Below are 17939 nucleotides of genomic sequence, written 5' to 3'. Positions count from 1 at the left end.
CATCTGGTACATAGCCCTCTGCCTTTTCATCTTGTCTATCTTTCTGTGAATGTGGTTTTTGTTCCACAGGCTGCAGGATTGTAGTTCTTCTTGCTTCTGCTGTCTGCCCTCTGGTGGATGAGGCTATCTGAGAGGCTTGTGTAAGTGTCCTGATGGGAGGGACTGGTGGTGGGTAGAGCTGACTGTTGCTCTGGTGGGCAGGGCTCAGTAAAACTTTAATCCGCTTGATTGCTGATGGGTGGGGCTGGGTTCCCTCCCTGTTGGTTGTTTTGCCTGAGGCAACCCAACACTGGAGCCTACCTGGGCTGTTTGGTGGGGCTAATGACAGACTTTGGGAGGGCTCACACCAAGCAGTACTTCCCAGAACTTCTGCTGCCAGTGTCCTTGTCCCCAGGGTGGGCCACAGCCACCCCCCACCTCTGCAGGAGACCTTCCAACACTAGCAGGTAGGTCTGGTTCAGTCTCCCTTGGAGTCACTGCTCCTTCCCCTGGGTCCCAATGTACACATTTTGTGTTTGCCCTCCAAGAGTGGAGTCTCTGTTTCCCACAGTCCTGTTGAAGTCCTGCAGTCAAATCCCACTAGGCTTCAAAGTCTGATTCTCTAGGAATTCCTCCTCCCGTTGCCAGACCACCAGGTTGGGAACCCTGACGTGGGGCTCAGAACCTTCACTCCAGTGGGTGGACTTCTGTGGTATAAGTGTTCTTCAGTCTGTGAGTCGTATACCCAGCAGTTATGGGATTTGATTTTACTGTGATAGCGCCCCTCCTACCGTCTCATTGTGGCTTCTCCTTTGTCTTTGGATGTGGGGTATCTTTTTTGGTGAGTTCCAGTGTCTTCCTGTCAATGATTGTCCAGCAGCTAGTTGTGATTCTTGTGTTCTCACAAGAGGGAGTGAGAGCATGTCCTTCTACTCCGCCATCTTGGTTCCTCCCCCAGAAGAGAAGTTTAGATTGGCAGTTATTTTGATTTAAGATACCTTTCCACTGTATTCTGGCTTCCACTGTTGCTACTAAAAATCAGCTTTCAGTCTAAGAGTCCATTGTTTTCACTCTTTGTGAGATTTTCTTTTTTCGTTTGGTTTCCTGCAGTTTTCACGGATATGTATCTAACTATAGATATCTTGCTTGATGTTTAGTGGACTTTTCAAATCAGTGGATTGGTATCTTTAATCATTTCTGGGTAATTATCAGCCATTATATTTTCAGTATTGCTTCTGCTTCATTTTCTTTTCACTGTTTAAATTAAACTTCAATAAAATACATGGTGACCTTCTCACTGTAATCTTTTATGTTTCTTATCCTCACTTATATTTTCCATGTTTTATCTCTCCTTGCTTCAATCTGATTGTCTTCTGGTTCACTAATTTTCTCTTTGACTATCTAATCTGCTCAAATTCTTAATTTTGATTTTATGTTTTTCCATTCTGAAATTTCTTCTTGCTACTTTTTCAAATCTGTAGTGTCACTTTAGATGATTTCTTGTTTCTTACTGAAGTTTTTAAATTCAGCTTTTATCTCCATGGTAAGCATTGGGGTTTTCCTATGATACCAGTAAGACATACCAGAATATATTCTATACCCTAGTTTTCAAAACACAGGTCTTTATGATTCCAGCCTGGGGTATAAGGTATTTTATCAGAGCCTTAGCCTTTGGTGGGCTCTTCTGAGGTGTGCCAAAGGAATAGCTCTGTCTCTCCTCTTGGATCACCCTGCTGCAAAAGAAGTTGGACCCTGTAAATCTCCATCTGACTGCCCCCTTCCACTTCTCTAGAGCTCCCTAAAAGTGAAGCCTCCTGCCTCCACATCTGCCTTCTTTCCATAGCCCCTCCCTATCCCCAGGGCAGAAGCAGCTCTTGCTCACCTCTTTGAGCTCTAATCCTTTCTCTGTTCTCACTAGGTAGTGCTGGTGATTCTTTAATGCTTAAAAAAATTTTTTTTATTTCATCCAGTCTTTTTAGTTGTTTCTGTCACCTTCAGGGGAAATGCTGGTCAGAGAAATCCAGATTTGATCTGTCCTTTACAGTGTTTCTCAAAGAATAGTTTGCAGGCACATTCCAATCTACCAGCCATTTACCCCTCTATAATGAGATGAGAACAGAAATTGAGACTAAACGTCTAGAAACTGTTAGAGTAATTTGGCATTGCTGTGAAATCGTAGCACATGATTTTGTATGTTGTAAAAAGTATTAGTTCTTAATATACCTGAGGGGGGATAAAGTTAGTCCTTCACCACAGTTAATTTGAGAAGCACTTCTTCATACAATCAGGTACAAGTCTCCTACAGCCTCCTCTTTCTCTGCTTTTGCAGAATACATTGTAGAGGAGGGAAAAAAACCTTTCCTCTATACTTTTAGGTTAATGACTGAGGCCTGCAAATTAAACTGGCAAATGACAGATTAGCAGGAGAAAAGATTTTCATTCGCACATGGGGGGTGGGGGACATGCTCACAGAAAAAAGTGAAAGCCACAGAGACCCAGAGGCTTATATACCATTTTAACAGTGAAAGTAAAGAGACTAGACAAGGGAAGGGGGGAATTTGGGCATCTGGGGTTGGGGGTGAATTGTGGGAAGGTGATCAGAAAATATATGGTAAATAAGAGTTATTTAGTAAGGTTTATTACACAGGTAAGAGTAGTTTTCTTCTTCCTGGTACATGAGAGGGGAACACCTTTACAAAAGGAAATTTCTGTCACCTTTACAAAGGGACATTTATGTCCTGTTTTTAGGCAGAATGGAGGAGAGTACAACATTCTTCCTGTATCTGCTGATTTTCGATTGCCTTCAGTTCAAAATAATCCTGTGCTAAAGTGGCATATTTTGGGTGGCATATTCTGATTCCCTTCAACATACAGCCAGCCATACCTTGTGCCTCTAGACCTGTAATCTGTTTTGTTTGGAGCATTTGTTTATGGACAGTTTTTAAAAATTTTATAAGTAATGCATGTTTATTACAAAATTTTAAAAATTCAGGTAGATGAAGGGGGGAGGTTAAGATCATTCATAATCCCATCACTTTTCACAATTCAGAGTAAACCTCCCATAGTTTTTCTCTGTGTATAGTATAGAAGCGTTCCCCATACTCTTCCTTAGCAGGGTTTCTTCTTCTCTGTCTCATTTACTCCCTCAGAATGGAACCAACTGGGGAAATTCAGAACATGCTTCTTGAAGCTTCTTGGCAGCTCCAGAAACACACTAAGATGGGAAGCCAAAGCAAAAAACAATAGAAGAAGCCTTATAATTGGTGTTTTTTAAGTTTATTTATTTATTCATTATTTATTTTGGCTGTGTTGAGTCTTCTTTGCTGTGCGCGGGCTTTCTCTAGTTGCAGCGAGTGAGGGCTGCTCTTCATTGTGGTGCGCAGTCTTCTCATTGCGGTGGCTTCTCTTGCTGTGGAGCACGGGCTCTAGGCATGCAGGCTTCAGTAGTTGTGGCACATGGATTCAGTAGCTGTGGCGCACAGGCTTAGTTGCTCTACCGCATGTGGGATCTTCCCGGACCAGGGCTTGAACCCCTGTCCCCTGCATTGGCAGGCGGATTCTTAACCACTGCGCCACCAGGGAAGTCCCATAATTGTTTTTAAAATCATATTATCAGATAAAGTTTATCAAAGAATTAAGACATTGAACTTTTTGTTCAAGGTTATTGTATTAGGATTGTATGCATTATGAATATGTATATTTTAAGTTTCTGTGATGAATAAAATTTGCATGAATAACAGTATTTTTAGTTATTTCTGTATCTCATAAAATTTAAAATTAATGGATTGCCTCTTTTACTTTAATATCAATTAATGTTGCAATTAACTAATCAAATAGCTTTAATAATAGAAAATTACTTTCACAGTAATGACTTACTTTCAGATTAAACCCTCATAGAGCATGCCGGCATGTTTTAGAAGTTCCGTAGGTGTTTTTTTTTGTTTGTTTTTGTTTTTGTTTTTATTTGTTTGGTGTTTTTTTTGGTACCCCTGGTTATGAACCATTGTATTAAAAAAATGTATAATAGCCAAAAGATCCCATTTATAATAGCAACTAAAAATATAAAATGCCTTGGGGGGGGGTGGGGAACCCAATAATCAATATTTGGAACTAATGTGAAGAAAACCTTAAAACTATAACTTAGAGACATGAAAGGAAATGGCGAGGCATATCATGTTCAAGGATGAGAATATTAGGAAAATGTGAATTTCTACTGGTTAATCTATAAATATAATATTATTTCAGCCAAAATATAAAAATTTTTTAGCATTTGAGAAACTGATTTTAAAGTTCAGCTGGGAGAAAAAACTCATAAGAAGATGTTTACAAAGAATAATAATGAAATGAGACTTATTTTGCCAAATATTAAAATATACTATTGCAGAATTAAAAATGGTATGGGACTAGATACAAAAATAGTGGAAAAGAGTAGAAACCTAAAAATACCTTGGTGTGTGTATATGTAAATGTAGAAATTGTCATTTCAAGTACTAGTGTTTCAGATATGTCCACGAAAAATGAGTCGATTCATGCTGGTGATTGTAGAACAGGGCAGTAAGCAATTTCCAGTTATTTCCCACTGACTGGTTCCCTCCTTAAGTGTTGGCCTCTCACCACCTTAGTACCTTCTCCTACCCTTAAGATTTTTTTCCCCCTTCCAGATCCCTCCAAAAAAGCCTTCCTCTAGCTCTAAGGATTCTTATTGCTTTATGATGCAATCAATTTAGCTCTCTCCTTTGCCTAACTCTTCTAAGGTGAATAGTGCTTATCCTCACATTTCGCAATTAAAAAGGAAAATGCCTAAACAAAACTGTAATTCCCTCACTATGTGTTTTTAGTCTTCACAGATCAACCAACCAGCTTAAACTGCAACCAGCTTTAAAAATAGTGCTTTTTTTCTCCCCACAACACAAAGAAATGAGAAATATTCAGCCTCTCTAGTAGTCAAGGAAATGTAAATGAAAGCAATCGTGAGTGACTTTTTTTCCTCCTATCTGACTGACAAAGATTAAAAAGAATAGTCATCCTAGTAGAGGCAAGGTAGAGGAAAGAATACTTTCACACCCAGTAGTGGCAGTATAAATTGTTAAAATTTTTCCAGTAGTGTATGTATCAAAAGTATTATTGTCTGTGCCCCTTGACCTAGGAACTCTGCTTGTAGGACTTATACTACAGCAGATGATATGGGCTGGTCACAAAGATACATGATCGTGTTCATCTGGGCTTTATTTCTGATTGTGCAAAATGGGCACTGCCATACTTCAGAGTAGACTGAGCCATCATAAAAATTATTTTGGAGAAGAATCCTATTTGACGTTGGAAAATGTTTGTTGGCTGTGAAATGAAAACTAGGTAAAATTTGTAAAGCCTTGTATAAATGTGAAAGTATTTTCATTTACGTAAAACCACACCAAGATTTAAATAAACTATTCATTAAATATTTACTGTGTGCATAGTATTCTGCCAGGTTTTGGGTGGGAGTATGTTGAAAATATAAAATAAACTTGTTCTTTAGGACTTCACCCTATTTTTGAACTGTTGAGCTTGAATGTGTACATTTGTTCCTTGCACACCTAGTAGGTATAGCTGTAGATAATGGAAAGAACATTAAATATAGATAGGGATTTGAATTCTGTCCCTGTAACATACTTGTCTACTCACTTAGACAACTTGTTTGAGAACGAGAAGGATGCTGACCTCATGGAATGATGGTAAGAATGAAGGGAGATATAACAAGGAATGCTTTCCATGATACTTGATGAATAGTAATATTAGTAATGTTTATTAATTATTATTAATGGATTAGTTATTAATTATAGGTAATAGTAATGAATAGTTAGTTCCTTTGCTTTCCCTTCTGGAAGTCTCTATTTCCTCAGTATAAAACCTGCAACAGGTATTTTGGTGCCTGAGCTACTAAATAAATGAATGAATGAGGTACTGGATTTGAAAACACTTTATGAGCCTTAAAGCATTATGAAAATGTTAGCTAACTATTCATTAATATATGTAATGATCTGGCAAAAGTTTCGTGTATACACATAAATATGCTTCTATGTAAGTGCTAAATGTTATAATATGGGCTATATAGAGTTGTTATAGAATTTAAGCCAAAGAAGGCCTTAATGTGGCTGGTAATCATTGAGGGGCCTTCCTGGGGAAGGTGAGATTGGAATGGAACCTTGAATTAAGGTAGGTTTTGAATGTGAGAAACAATATATGCAGAAGTGTGTGGCAGAAAAATTTTAAAAAATGGTATATTCAGGGAGTAGTGTAAGACTAATCTGCGTAGAGAGTTATTCTTGAAAAGTCATTAGACAGGGTAGGTAGAAGAAGCAAGGTATGGCTGAGACAACAAGAAGCCTTAAGGATCTGTTGAGAAATAGAGAACCATTTTAAGTTTGGAGGCAAGATAGTAACCCTGCGTCACCAGCACATCAGTGTGTTAAGAGTATGTTTGTAGCAGTTAACTTTGGTAATGGAAGTATAAACAAAAATAAATTATGGATTAGCTAATTATTTTTTTCCTTTCACAGTATACAGCTTGAATTCCCTTTTAGTGGTGATAGCTATAGCTAAATGTTTTAGAATCGTTGTTGTATTCTTAAAATATTACATGGTGTGACTAGATACAATTTCGGAACTTGATTCAAAAATATGCCACAACCCCCAACATTGCCCTTTTCTGAGACTTTTTCTTGTGATAACCTAAAGAAAATTTATAGGCAATTTCCCGCACTTTATGTTATTTGATGCTACCATTTGCTTTTTCTTCCTGTTTTTTTCCCCTGTAGATTTTCAATGTTAAGATGGTTATAATGTCCTTTATAATTTATGTCTATTTTTCATCAAAAGAAAGGAGATTTAAATAATTTATTATAATCTTTAGCTGTAAGTCAACTAAAAACTTAGTTACAATGTATTCACTTTCAATGTTTTCTTCCTGAAATTTTCTCTTTCCTTATATTCTTTTTCACATTTCTCTACAGTATGGATGGAGCGGATCTGTGTTTTGAAATCGTAAAACGAGCTGACGCTGGTTTTGTATACAGTGAAGCTGTGGCCAGGTATGTAATTTGTATGAACTTCCCAGAAGTAAAGGTAGAAGTAAAAGAAGGAAATGACAAGGAAATCACATGAAGTGGCCTGCTCTTTGAACTGGTGACGAGCATATTGCCACTCTTTCTTACAGGGAGCATCTCTCTTTTAATGTGCATTAGTGGAACCAAACAGTGACTGGAAATGCAAAATATTGAACAATGAATTGATCTCTTTATATGGATTTACAGTTGAACATCACTACTGCTATCTTTTCCATTTCTGATGACTTTTATACAAGGAGGAATTTGATAGCTCAGGAACCGTGTAGAATTAAACTTGGGTTTTTTTGTGTGTTTGATTTTTGCTTTTTAGCAGATGTGCCTCATTAGTTCTTCAGTTTGCCTTTTAGTGATAGTAAATTGTTAGGTGACCAGTTAATCTGAGAAAAAGCATAGAACAGTAGAAGGAACAGAAATAAAAGCACAGTTTTTCTGCTGAATATATTTGCTTCAGGCCAGTGTTTGATCTCCCAATCAAGTAGCCACCATTGTTCCAAGTGTAGGAGTTCTTGTAAAGAACTGATGACTCAAAATAAGGATTTAATATGAAAAATCACAAGAGCCATGCACTGGGCCACTTGCTTGTAGATTTGAAGCAGTACAGCTTTCTGCTTTGGTGACGATCATATCATAAATACCCACTCCAATGAGTTGCCTTTTTAATACCTGGGGTACAGCATCTCTCCTCAGTCACTAACCATAGTATGTTGAAGGGTTCAAACCCACAAACCCATTAGGATTTATTAAAACTTTCTACCATTTGAGAAATAGTTACCATTAAATGATTATAACTTTCTCCCTCCTATCATTCTTTTTATAATTATGGCACAATGGACAGATATGGCTGAAAACAGCTTAGAGACTACCTCATGTGACTTCAAGCTTAGAATGGCTTGACTTTCTTCAAATTCTTTGCCCTGCCTTCTCCTGACTGAGGAGCAAGGTCCCCAGTCTCAGGAGATGGAGCAGCCATAGCTATAACACAAGATAAAGAATATACTCAATTTTAGGTAGCTGCTGTTTTGTACTCCTGGAGCTAGGGAGAAGAAGCAAATGAGAGTTTATATATACTAACTTTAATTCCTTCTTTTAACTCCCGATGTATTCATGGTAGAACTGAGGCTAAATATCCTTTTTTCTTTTGTGCCGTGTTCACTAAAGCATATTCTAGGGTTTTCTTTTTTTTTTAATCCCATTTTACTCTTGTTTTGAATTCTTATCACAGTTAAAAATTTTTACTTTGTATTGTTTCAGAATTAAAAAGCATTCTTTAATACCAAAGGTAGTCAATGCTGTCTTGATTTTTCTTATGGCACAGTGGTAAACCACTTTCTCCTACTAAATGAAACTCTCAGACTTTTGCATATCATTGTCCATATTTATTTCTTTAAGAATTTGAGTTTTGTATTTTCCCATATTGATATCTTTCAACAGCAGCATCAAATAGGGAAAACTAAAAATTCTAGATGTTGATTTTATAAAACAGTGAAGCTTGATGGAGGAATATGACCTTTTCCTTTTGGAACCACAAAAACACTGGGGTACCTGGCATATAGGCTGTCAGAGTTGGTGTTAAACCAGTACCACTTTTACTCTGTTCCCTACTCATCCCTATCACTTTTCCTTAACTTTGAGCCTGTCTCTGCCACTGGACTATGTGTTAGGATAGGGGGAATAGTAGTGTTGTAGAGGTGATGTCATACAGTGAAATGACTTGAGTTCTCTCCCAATCTTGAGATTTATAGAAAAGTTAGATGTTTATATATATCAAGATGATTGTATATCAATCAAGCCTGTTGATTTTAAGATCTACCTATATTGCTATTAAAATGGTGATTTTATGAAAGGAACTTTCCAGAATGGACCAGAAAAGAGTAGTATTGGGATCAGTAAGTGACACTGCATAGAGAGGGGTTTGGCACAATTTATTAAAAACCCTTCCTAAGAATGACAAAAGGGAGTGGCCTCAGAAAGTATGATTATGTATGTCCCCTATTGCAGAGTACCAATGACCATGTAACAAGGGCACGTAAATCCTTCCTTTGGTTTAGAGCGTTCAACCAGATGACTTCTACCTTCCTCCTCTCTGATTCTGTGATTTGTTGTTGGAAGATTCAGCTTGCATTAGTTAGTCTAGTGAGACCAATTGCAAGAAGACTCTGAGACACCAAGTAATCATATTGATAATGTTGTTTTTCTCCAACTGGCTGAGCGTCAAGAGGAGCAGCAAAGCATGACATGAAAGAAAACTGCGTTCAGTCCTTACAACCCAATTAGTGATTACCTCTGTTCTTTCAGAGGTGGTGAGTTGCGGAGCAGGCTAACATATAGGATCAGATTATCAAATCAAACTCTCACAAATCAGAGAGCTATTCTTCCCTAGCACCAGGCTTTACTAAACAATTATAAGGATACAAGCAATCAAAAGGCTCAGCTGAAGCAGACAGAGATCTGGGCCTTTTAAGGGCAGCTCCTCACTTCATTCCTTCCTGCATCAGAAATGCACCTCTGGCCCAGAATAGATGAGGTCTCTACATGAGGTTTGTGAGATTCCACACACAGAGGGGAGCATTTAAATTATGAAACATCTCCATTGTGTATCTTGGAGAGTTGTATAGCTTACATGACATCTTCCAGGAAGCCATTCATGCCTCAGAGATCCTGGGTTCTGTTTATCATAGGTAGTCCTTAGCCAAGAACATTCTGTTAAGGGAATTCCAGAGATAAGCTTTCTTCAGCCTAGCAAAGAGCTTTTTTAAGTGTAGTCTTTTTACCCAGAGTTGCCAAAGAGAGTAGACTGAGTCACCTCCCTTCTTTTCTTCCACCCCCAAAATACCTCCTTCCAAAGGAAGTGAGAGGATTGCTGGCCAGCTCTTTTCTTTCCACGGAGTTATCATCATTCCTGATCCTTAGGGATGGAGACAAACATAGATATTGATGAGTTCTCTGAAAGTATAGGCCACCATGATGCTTCATGAAATGACGCTTTTTGATTAAAGTTTAGTCAGCAACTCTCTAGAATGTATATGGGTGGATTTTGGTTCTGTAGTCTGCTTGCACACTATTCACATGCACAGCCTCCCAAGGGTCATGACTGGGAGGGTGGAGAAAGATCAGTTTAAATATGTTATATTTGGGGGAAAAAAATTCTACCGTGCCCCCGCAGAGATTCTAATATGTATGTATATTTGGGTTAAATAATTGAGTATTCGGATTTAAAAATGCTCATTCATTGAGGTTTTTTCTTTTTAAATAAAACTTTGAGATAAGAATTTTTTTTTTTAGAATTTTCTTCAGGCTAAGGATAGAAGTGGCTGTCCTAGTGCTAAGTATCCAAAGTAGTCATGCTGTTAGGTATAAGCTAGGTCCATATTACCTAACTTAAACTTACCTACTATTCCAATGTTCACACCTAGATGCACAAATAGGCTGTTCCTAAATCTTGACTAAATTTGATAATAATAGACTTAACCTTTGTAGCATGCTTTAGAGTTTTTAGAAACTAGAGTTTTTCACACTTGTTATCTCTGCCATTTCGGGGGGTCACAGATCCTCCAAAGCATGATTTGAACCAGGAAAGGGCAACAACACCAAGTTAAGAACCCCTAACTTAAACAGAAACTTAATTTCAACTGCACTGGCCCAGGAAAAGAGTATGTGACCATGACCCGCCATGTGTGCATTTGCAAAGTAAGAAAAATTGAACATCACAACTGCAGGAGCCTGGCTCCTTCTGCTTAGAGCCCAGTTGTGAGGAGACAATGATAAGTACAGGAACAAAGCCTGGGTTTTTTTTCCCCCTGCCTTTCATTTTTAAACTAGAACCTTCTGATCAATTCTAATACATGAAATAATGCATATGCTAATTAGAGGGATATTGATGTGAGTTTGCCTAGATAGTAGCATACCAAAGAGGGAACTCAATGGAAATGTCTTTTAATTTTAAAGCAGGAGTGGAGAAAATTTTTTTTGGTCTTGAGTCACAAGCACACACACAAGGTCATTTGTAAGTACCATTAAATTATTTAGTTTTTATTTTAAAGTGTGGGGAATAAAAGATCTGGATAGAAAAAACCAAAATGCAATAAATACTAAACAATAATTAATGTTAAGTATATTGCATTTCTGTGTCATGGCTAGTTGGGAAGGAAAAGGGGAAAGTGAGAAAGGAAGAGGGATAGTAGGGGAAAAATGACAGATATGAAGGGAATAAAATTCAGAGGAAGAGAAGATGAAAAAGACCCTCAAAGAAGAAACAGTGGGATTACAGAAGAACTTCAGAATGGAGGGGGAAGGAAATCGAAGTAAGTTCTGAAGTAATACTGAATGAACTGCTCTTGTCACACCCTGTGGCTAGTTGACCCTGTTACCATTTTTAAGGACTGTTCTTTAAAATGCTCGCTCCTCCTCTGTTCTTCACCTGGACCCAGTGCAGAGCCTCTGTGGACCCTGCTGACCTTGTGAGGAGTTTGACTTCCTAGGACTTAGGCCCAGAAGGAACTCTGCTTTGTTCAAGGATGCCCCAACTAAAACTTGATTATGTTGCAAAAAGAAATTGTAGAGGCATAAGAGGGTTCTTCTTTCTTGTTTGTCCTTAGAGCTAAATGGAAATAAGACAGAGAGCCAGCCTCTGCTGGCAGATAAAAGGTTCCCACCCCTTTAGTCAGAATCCTTGGTGTACCTCTGAGCACTGGTCACTTAATAGCAATCCAGTGTAACTAAGTAGAATTAACTGAGTGTCAGAAGACTTTTTTTTTCATGTTTTAAGCTTGATTTTTTAGTTTGCAGAGCTATTTTACTTATGAACTGTGTGAAATTCCTTTGACTTAGATATCTCAGAAAATACAGAACACATTAATTCTTCATAAAGCTCATAAACTTATGCATCTAACAACTTTTTCATTACTAAGCTGCACATTCCACCAATCTTGTCTACTCAAATGAAAAGTGTCCGTGGGCAGTGAGTATGAAGGTGGGAGTTACAAACTAGGGACACTGTACATTAAGTTTTAAAAATATAAGGGTTTTTTTTTTTACAGTTTTAGATTTCTTTTGTTTTTCTACAGTCATTACATGAGACAGATACTGGAAGCTCTACGCTATTGTCATGATAACAACATAATTCACAGGGATGTGAAGGTAAGTCATTTTTATCACTAACTTTAATATTTGTGAATAGAAACTTATAGCAATGATAAGAATCAGAAATTTTTCTTTAATGTCTTATAAAGAGTATCTTAAAGTTAATTTTACTTACAAATAAAAATTTGTTTAACTGGTTTATATTTGGAGAGTTGTACTAGTTCTTAATAGGAGCACTTTTTATCATTTCAATTTCCTTATTTTTATTAAAATGTACACGCATTCTAAAATTCTGTTATTCCTCCTTTGCCATTATGTGTGTAAGAGAGAAGTGTGAAAATCCAACAAATAGAAAGAACCAAACAATATCCTATACTAAGTTAATTGGGGGGAAATTAGAGTTTGGTTTATATAGTAAAAGTTCATCACACACTTACATTTTCTTAATGTTGCAATGTAGAATGGTCAGCATTTTATTTTCTTTGCAGAGAGTTTTTTAAAATAGTCTGAAATCGTAATTATAAATGCAATATAGTTTGTACCCTTAGGAATATGAATATTACCATTATTCAATCTTTGTGCCTGTTTAATCCCAGTATGAAGTTTATGAGAACTGTCAGTCCCTGGCTTATAAGGTGTCAGGCAGGACATGGAGGCATGCAAGAAAAGAAATCATGGGCCTTCCTCCTGATGCCTACCCCCTTTCAAGGCCTCGAGTCACTAAGAGCCCCTGTGGTCTCTCTGGCCCTGTTGTCTACTTTCACGTGCTCCTGTTTTGTCACTGGCCTCTCTCTAACCCGCGGCATCCACAGATATGGCACTCTCCTTCCCTCAGGATGTATTATCAAAGGCCTGGCTTCTTTAATGTATTTTAATGGTTAAGAAAATTAAGTAGAATTTAGTTAAATTTTCTATAACGTTTGGGAAATTTTAACTGAAATTCTTGTGGTTAAAAGCTGAGGGAAAGCATGAGCAATTCCAGATCAATCTGGTGGAATGTTATAATAGCAATGAAAAATAATTGGAGAAATGCACAGAATACACATTAGTGTAAATTAGTTGTAAAATGTCTTATTCTTTTCAAATGTGGTGATAGGAAAATGATATTATTATCGCCACTCAACATTAAACAACCCAGTGGATACATAGCACTTTTATAAGGAAGTATTCTTCAGTTATGCAAACAAAGAGAGTAAGAAGTGTAGAAAGATAAAGGGGGGAGGGAATGGTCAATGATTGCAACGTGCTGTGTCATTCTTTTGCATTTAATTAATGTAAGAAAATGCATGTATACAGAGTGAAGTATATCTCCTTATATATAGTGACAAAAATGACAATTTGAGGGACTTCCCTCGTGGTCCAGTGTTTGAGACTCCATGCTTCCACTGCAGAGGGCGCGGGTTTGATCCCTGGTTGGGAAACTGGGATCCCACGTGTCGTCCGGCATGGCCAAAAAAAAAAAGACAATTTGAAAACTTAAAATGTGTAAAACAGATTCTTAGTTCATAGAGTAGCATTGTGTTAAAAACACTTTTGCTCAAGAGGCAATTTTTTTAAATTGAGATATAATTAACGTTTAACATTATATTAGTTTCAGGTATATAGCATAATGACTTGATATATGTGTACACTGTGAAATGATCACCACAGTAAGTCTAGTTACTCTCTGTCACCATACAAAGTTACAAAATGTGCAATATAATATTATTGACTAGTCACCAGGCTGTACATTACATCCCCCTGACTTATTTATTTTATGGCTGGAAGTCTGTACGTCTTACCCGCTTCACCCATTTTGTCCACCCAACCCCCTTCCCCTCTGGCAACCACCATTCTGGTCTCTCTGTCTGTGAGTTTTGTTTTGTTTGTTCATTTGTTCTGATTTTTAGATTCAGCGTGTAAGTGAAATCATAGGGTATTTGTCTGTCTGTATCTGACTTATTCACTTAACATAATACCCTCAAGGTCCATCCACATTGTCACAATGGCAAGAGTTTGTTCTTTTTTATGACTGAGTAGTATTCCACTGTGTGTGTGTGTGTGTGTGTGTGTGTGTGTGTGTGTGTGTGTGTGTGTGTATACACACTACATCTTCTTTGTTCATTCATCCATCAGCGGACACTTAGGTTGTTTCCATATCTTGGCTATTGTAAATAATGCTGCAGTGATGTGGGGGGTGCACATAGTGTTTTTTCTTTTAGCGTTTTCAAATTAGTGTTTTTGTTTTCTTCAGATAAATACTCAGAAGTAGAACTGCTCGATCATATGGTAGTTCTGTTTTTAGTTTTTTTGAGGAACCTCCATACTGTTTTCCAGAGTGGCCACACCAATTTACATTTCCACCAACGGTATATGAGGGTTCCCTTTTTCCCTACATCCTCACCAACACTTGTTATTTCTTACCTTTTGATGATAGCAATTCTAACAGGTACGAGGTGATATCTCATTGTGGTTTTGATTTGCATTTCCCTGATAATTAGTGATGTTGAACATCTTTTCATGTACATGTACCATCTGTCTGTCTTTGGAAAAATGTCTATTCAGATCCTCTGCCCATTTTTTAATCAGATTGTTTGGGTTTTTTGTTATTAAGTTGTAAGAAGCAATTTTAGTTTGAATTCTGTTCTTGAAAGGTAATTATATCAATATCATATGATAAATGATTGACAACAGTACTGTAATACTTTCAGTAATATAGTTAGCTTTTTGATTAGCCATGGTATTTGATATAATGACAATCCAAAACCAAATAAAATCCCAAAGTAGTTATGTTTGAATGCTGTGCTTCACCTTCTAACTTACATTCTGATTGATTTATTCAACAAATATCCGAGTGCCTGCTTCATGCAGTATACTGTACTTGGAGCCCTAAAGGCATTATTATGGTCTCAGTAGAGAGATGAGATAGTGTATCTGTTACCAGCTTCTACAGAATAACACACAGTGACTTGCAACGACAATCGCCATTTATTTGCTCTCAGTTCTGCAGTTGAGCAGAGCTTGATGGGGACTGCCTGATTCTGTTTCACAGGCTGTTGGCTAAGGCGGCATGGTTAGTATCCACAAAGGCTTCACTCACTTTTCTGGCATCTCAGCAGAAGTGAATAGAACAGCTGGAAGCTGGCTAGGCCCTCTTCATAGTCTCTCATTCAGAACATTTCTCTCTTTCTTTGTCTTTCTCCCCCTTTCATGGCCCACTTTTCTAGCAGGACAGTGTCTCATGGCGCCAAAGGAGCAAAAATGGAAGTTACCAGGCCTCTTGAAGCCTTGACCTGGAATTGGCACTGTGTCCTGTCCTCTGCGTTCTGTTAGTCAAAATGTCACAAGAGTAGCCTGGATTCAAGAGGAGGAAAAATAGGTTGCACCTTTTAGTTGGAGGAGCAACCTATGTGCACAAGAATAGGAGAACTTGTTTGTGGCCATCTTCACAGATAGACAAAACAAATAATTATCGTCCAAGGTACGGGATGGGAAATATAATTAAAAGACAGAGTCAGAGAAACTTCATGGAGGAAGTTACATTTGAGCCTAGTCTTGAGTCATGGGGGAGTTACACAGGGATGAGAGGATGTTTCAAGCAACAGGATAGTGTGTGCAAAGGCTCAAAGTTAGTTTTGTATTGGATTTTAATAAATTTGTTTACTGTGTCTAAGGCACATGCCAAATAATTTTGAGGAAGCATCCAGAAACATTCTAAGGAAGGGAAGAGAGAAGTGATTCTGAAACTGCAAGTTAATAAGAAGAAACCACCAGAAAAGGCACCATTGTTGAGTTGGGAAGCAGACTCTCAACACAGAGCACACATTATTGTTGATAGTCTTTATATTTCAGTACCTGAAATCTATACATTTCGCATGGGTAAATGTAATACTCACATTTAGCTAATTGGTAAATTTGAACTTGGGTGTATTTTTCTTAAGACATGCATCCAAAAATATGTATCGAGAGCCTACTATGTGTCAGGCACTATTCTAGGAACCGGAGCTACATCAATGAACAAAACAGACAAAATCACTGCCCCTGTGGAGCTGACTTTCTAGTTCAGGGAGACAGACACTGATCACTGAGCATAAGTCAGTCAACTGTATAGTAGGTTAGAAGGTGAAAAGGACTACAGAAAAAAAGAGAGCAGCCAAGGGGGTAGGTAGGGACTGCTGGAGAAGGGGTTGCAATTCTAAATAGGGTGATCAAGCAGGCCACATTGAGAACCTGACCTCTGGCAAGGACTCAAAGGAGAGAGAGAGAGTGCACTAACTGACATCGAAGGAGGAGGGTTCTGGGTAAAAGAACAGCCAGTGTAAAGGCACTAAGGCAGGAGCATAAGTGCCCTTTTGAGCAAGAGCAAGGAGGCCAGTATGGCTGAGGCGCAGTGAGCAAAGGGGAGAGTGGATAGTAGATGAGGTTAGAGAGGAAAGGAGGGAAGGGACTTTGACTTTTACTCTGACAGAAATGAGGATTCACCAGAGAGTTCTGAACGAAGATGAACTATGATCTGACTTTCCACGGTAACAGGACTACGTTGCTTTGTTGGTGATACATTGAATAGGGGCTCAAGGGTGGAACTTGGGAAACAGGAGATGGTCCTGCCTGGCAGGGCCAGAGTGGTAGCAAGGAGGTGGTAAAAAAGTAGATTTCCAGATATATTTGAAGGTTGTGTCAACAGGATTTGCTAATACAATTTCAGTAATTTAGGTAACCCAAAGTAGTTTCGTTCAAGGCCTTATTTTAGGGGTTTTCCAATGTAGTGATCTTTAATAACGATACATTTCACATGGCTAATAATTTAAAATTTCACTTGATGTGTTGTTACTGTTTTTGCTAATAACAACTAATTTTTCAGCCTAGTAGCTTTTCTTCACATTCAGATATTGTATATTCAGTGACTTGTCTGAATAGATTTCTTCTGTATGTAGATTTTGGTTTCTGTAGTTTTTGTCAAAATTTTCTTCCCTTACACTTAGTAAAGAAAATAGAAGACCATTGCAGCATTCCATTCCTTTGAGAAATATTTAGATTATTTAATCATCTGTTTCAGCTAGCCAAGAATATTCTCATTTTCTCCCTGGTTCTGGTTCTCTCTCTCTCTCCTTCCCTCCCTCCTTCACCTCCCCCCCCCCACCCCAAGTTCTTGATATTGATCCAAAAGCATTGGGTTTCCCAAAGGTCCTAACATTATATTAATAATACTTTTTTCTTTACTTGGTACACATTTCTTTTTGAAATCATAATACCTGAGTCTAAAAATGTTTGGTTATATCAGGTTAGATTTGAGTATATGGTTCCATGTGACCTGTAGTGGAAACTGCTCGCTTTCGAGAAGCAGTTTCACATGAAATTGTGTAAAAAATAACTACATAATCCTTTGAAATTTGGGAAGGCGTGTCATCGTAGTACAGCATCTCCCAACAGCCATGCACATTTGGGGCCAGGCACTTTGTTGTGGGAGGCTGTCCTGTGTGTTGTTGCCTCTACCCAGCCTCTACCCACTACATGCCAGTAGCATTTCTCCCCAGTTGTGACACTCAAAAATGTCTCCAGACATTGCCAAATGTCCCCTGGGGCACAAAAGTCACCCCCAGTTGAGACCCACTGTCATAATGGCATATTTCTCATGTTTTGACTCCCTACAGGCATTAATTAAGGCATGTATTTTATTCCTTTTTTTCTTATGAAAGGATGTGGTAACTTTCATTATGTTTCAGTGTTTTCTTCCTCTCACCCCTAAATTAAAAGTACTTTAGAAAGAAATAGAACAGTTTTCAAGGTAAATGCAACTCC

At 38.0% G+C, this 17939-nt stretch overlaps 1 protein-coding gene across 8 annotated transcripts in view; it reads left to right on the top strand.

The window, feature by feature from the left end:
• The window catches only part of CASK (calcium/calmodulin dependent serine protein kinase), a 393911-nt gene that overhangs the window by 197818 nt on the left and 178154 nt on the right, over positions 1–17939 (top strand). For all 8 annotated transcript variants that reach the window (XM_057537971.1, XM_057537969.1, XM_057537975.1 and 5 more), the window contains exons 4-5: positions 6969–7046; positions 12146–12218. In XM_057537971.1, the coding sequence (XP_057393954.1) occupies positions 6969–7046; positions 12146–12218 (151 nt within the window). The remainder of the gene's footprint in view (positions 1–6968; positions 7047–12145; positions 12219–17939) is intronic.

Source organism: Balaenoptera acutorostrata, chromosome X (assembly GCF_949987535.1).
Source record: "Balaenoptera acutorostrata chromosome X, mBalAcu1.1, whole genome shotgun sequence".
NCBI lineage: Eukaryota > Metazoa > Chordata > Mammalia > Artiodactyla > Balaenopteridae > Balaenoptera > Balaenoptera acutorostrata.
The sequence above is the reverse complement of the archived record's forward strand: the minus strand, read 5'-3'. Positions and strand labels throughout refer to the sequence as shown.